Below are 2,245 nucleotides of genomic sequence, written 5' to 3'. Positions count from 1 at the left end.
TTTTTCAATGTATAATGAGTAATCCATAAATGCAATTTATACACTGTATAATGAGAATGATGTCATTATTACATGTATTTTCTACCAAACTTATGATATTTTCGAAAAATATACATGCTCAAATAAAAAGTAAAACTTCGAAATTTTATTCACTTGAGTGTCCAATGTTCCCATTTGGGAACATGCTTGAAAACGCATTTAAAAATTTTTGTTCGGGTTTTCTTTCATACCATGTCTTAATAAGCTGTAAAATAAATAGAATATGCAAAAAAAATAATGAAAATCAGTTGGTAAGTTAGTTTGGTCTTTAAAGGGTTAAGGATCAACAAAATAAAAGGATCCAGTTTACAAAGTCGAAGACTGTTTCTGTAAATTCTGATGAAGAAAGGCGTGACTTGGCTATGGAAAAGATGCCTAAATCATCGCCTTCGGGACTTAATTTCGAAAAGAGGTGCTACCCAAGTGCTACGGGTGTGGTTCCACTCAACATTTTCTCGCAAATTGCCCAAAGAAAAAAACGAAGGATAACGAAGAAAAAGAATTCGTTGGTTCTTTAAAAATTAAAAATAATAAAAATATGTTTGGCAAATACTTGACAGAGGGAATGGTAAATGGGTATTCAATGAAGATATTACGAGATACAGGTGCAACAATCGATGTAGTGGCTCAGAAATATGTTGCCCCATACATGTATACAGGAGAAACTGTTTGGATACAGCAAGCTTTAGAAGTACGCGATCGTTTTCTTCCTATAGCAGAAGTAGAAGTAATTGGAGAGTTCGGTCGAGTATTTGGGAAGGCTGTGGTAGTACAGAATGATTTGGATCGCGGTGTATATATTTTGGGAAATACCACCGCAGAATTAATTGAAAAATGTCAATTAGAGCAACAAGAAAAACATTGGATAAATACGGTGCAGACTCGAGCGGCAAAGAGAAGAGGTGAAAGACAAAGTAGATTCCAACCCAGAAGTTCCAGTGGCGGTCGCGATCGTGACAGGGGAGGAAGGAGAGCTCCCGCAGATAGAAGAATTTACATCTCCAACATTCCTTATGAATTCCGCTGGCAGGAGTTGAAGGACCTCTTTAGAACAGAAGTTGGTGAAGTTGCTTATGTGGAGCTGTTTAGTGATGATGGAGAAAAACCTAGAGGGTGTGGTATCGTTGAGTTTGAAAATGCAGAATCTGTTAAGAAGGCAGTTGAGAAAATGCATAGGTGGGAGTTGAAAGGAAGAAAACTTGTTGTTAAGGAGGATTTTGATATTGAGAGGGACAAGTATGGCAGGCCAATGAAGGGAGGTTCCAGTGGTGGTGGTGGGGGTAGAGGAAATGCTGGTATGAGTGGAGGAAGTAGTCGCCCCAGAGATGAACCACGGTCTAGCTGTCAGGCACCAGCACCTTTACCTGGTCCAATTGGTCCTACCTCACCTGCAATTCAGAACAAGTGGGGTAATACGTATGGACTGAGCCCACAGTTTTTAGAATGCCTGGGAATAAATGGACCCCTAGTCAGTAGATTGTTTGTTGCCAATTTGGACTACAAAGTTGATGAAAAGAAATTGAGGGATATCTTCCGTCTCGCTGGTAATGTCACTAATGCAAAACTTAACAGAGACAAAGATGGAAAGAGTCGTGGACATGGTGTGGTGAAATTTGAGCATCCAGTTGAAGCTGTGCAACCAATATCTATGCTTCATAATCAGCTGTTGTATGATAGGAAAATGACAGTGAGAATGGACCGTGTGAATGAAAAGACTGAAGGCTTGCCCTCAAAGTTACCTGAAGGTCTACGTGGAATTGGTATGGGTCTGGGTGCTGGTGGAAACCCTCTACTTGATGTTTCTCGTGCTGCAGTGTTGCCAAGTGTGGTGTCCCCATCATTAGGACTGAATAGTACTGGTGGGTTTGCTGATAGTCCACCCCTTCCAAAGAGATCAGCCCTTGGCTATAGCAGTAGAGCTGCTGCCCTGCCAGGTGGGCTGTCTGTGGGAGTGGGCAGTCTTGGAGCTTTGGCCGGTGGAGGTGACATTGGCAGCATTGGAGGCAGTTTGGGATGCAGCCTTGGGGCTGGTCTAGCCGGGGTCAGCTCATAAGAACGCGGATGCGCTAAGCAGGGCGATGAGCGACATCAAATAGATTGGAAGTCGGTAAGTGTTCGGGTGTGGCACCATCTGGCAAGGGGTACTCCAACGGCATCGCAATAAAATTTTGTCCAGTGATTGAAGCATTAAAACATTTATGGACAA

General features: G+C 42.1%; 1 protein-coding gene across 1 annotated transcript; it reads left to right on the top strand.

The window, feature by feature from the left end:
- The first annotated feature begins 552 nt into the window (after positions 1-552).
- On the top strand, positions 553-2,245 carry LOC124171056 (heterogeneous nuclear ribonucleoprotein M-like). The gene has a single exon (XM_046550203.1). The coding sequence runs from the start codon at positions 578-580 to the stop codon at positions 2,090-2,092; it is 1,515 nt and encodes a 504-aa protein (XP_046406159.1). The 5' UTR covers positions 553-577; the 3' UTR covers positions 2,093-2,245.

This window comes from Ischnura elegans, chromosome X, assembly GCF_921293095.1.
Source record: "Ischnura elegans chromosome X, ioIscEleg1.1, whole genome shotgun sequence".
NCBI lineage: Eukaryota > Metazoa > Arthropoda > Insecta > Odonata > Coenagrionidae > Ischnura > Ischnura elegans.
This window is presented reverse-complemented; position numbering and strand designations above follow the sequence as displayed.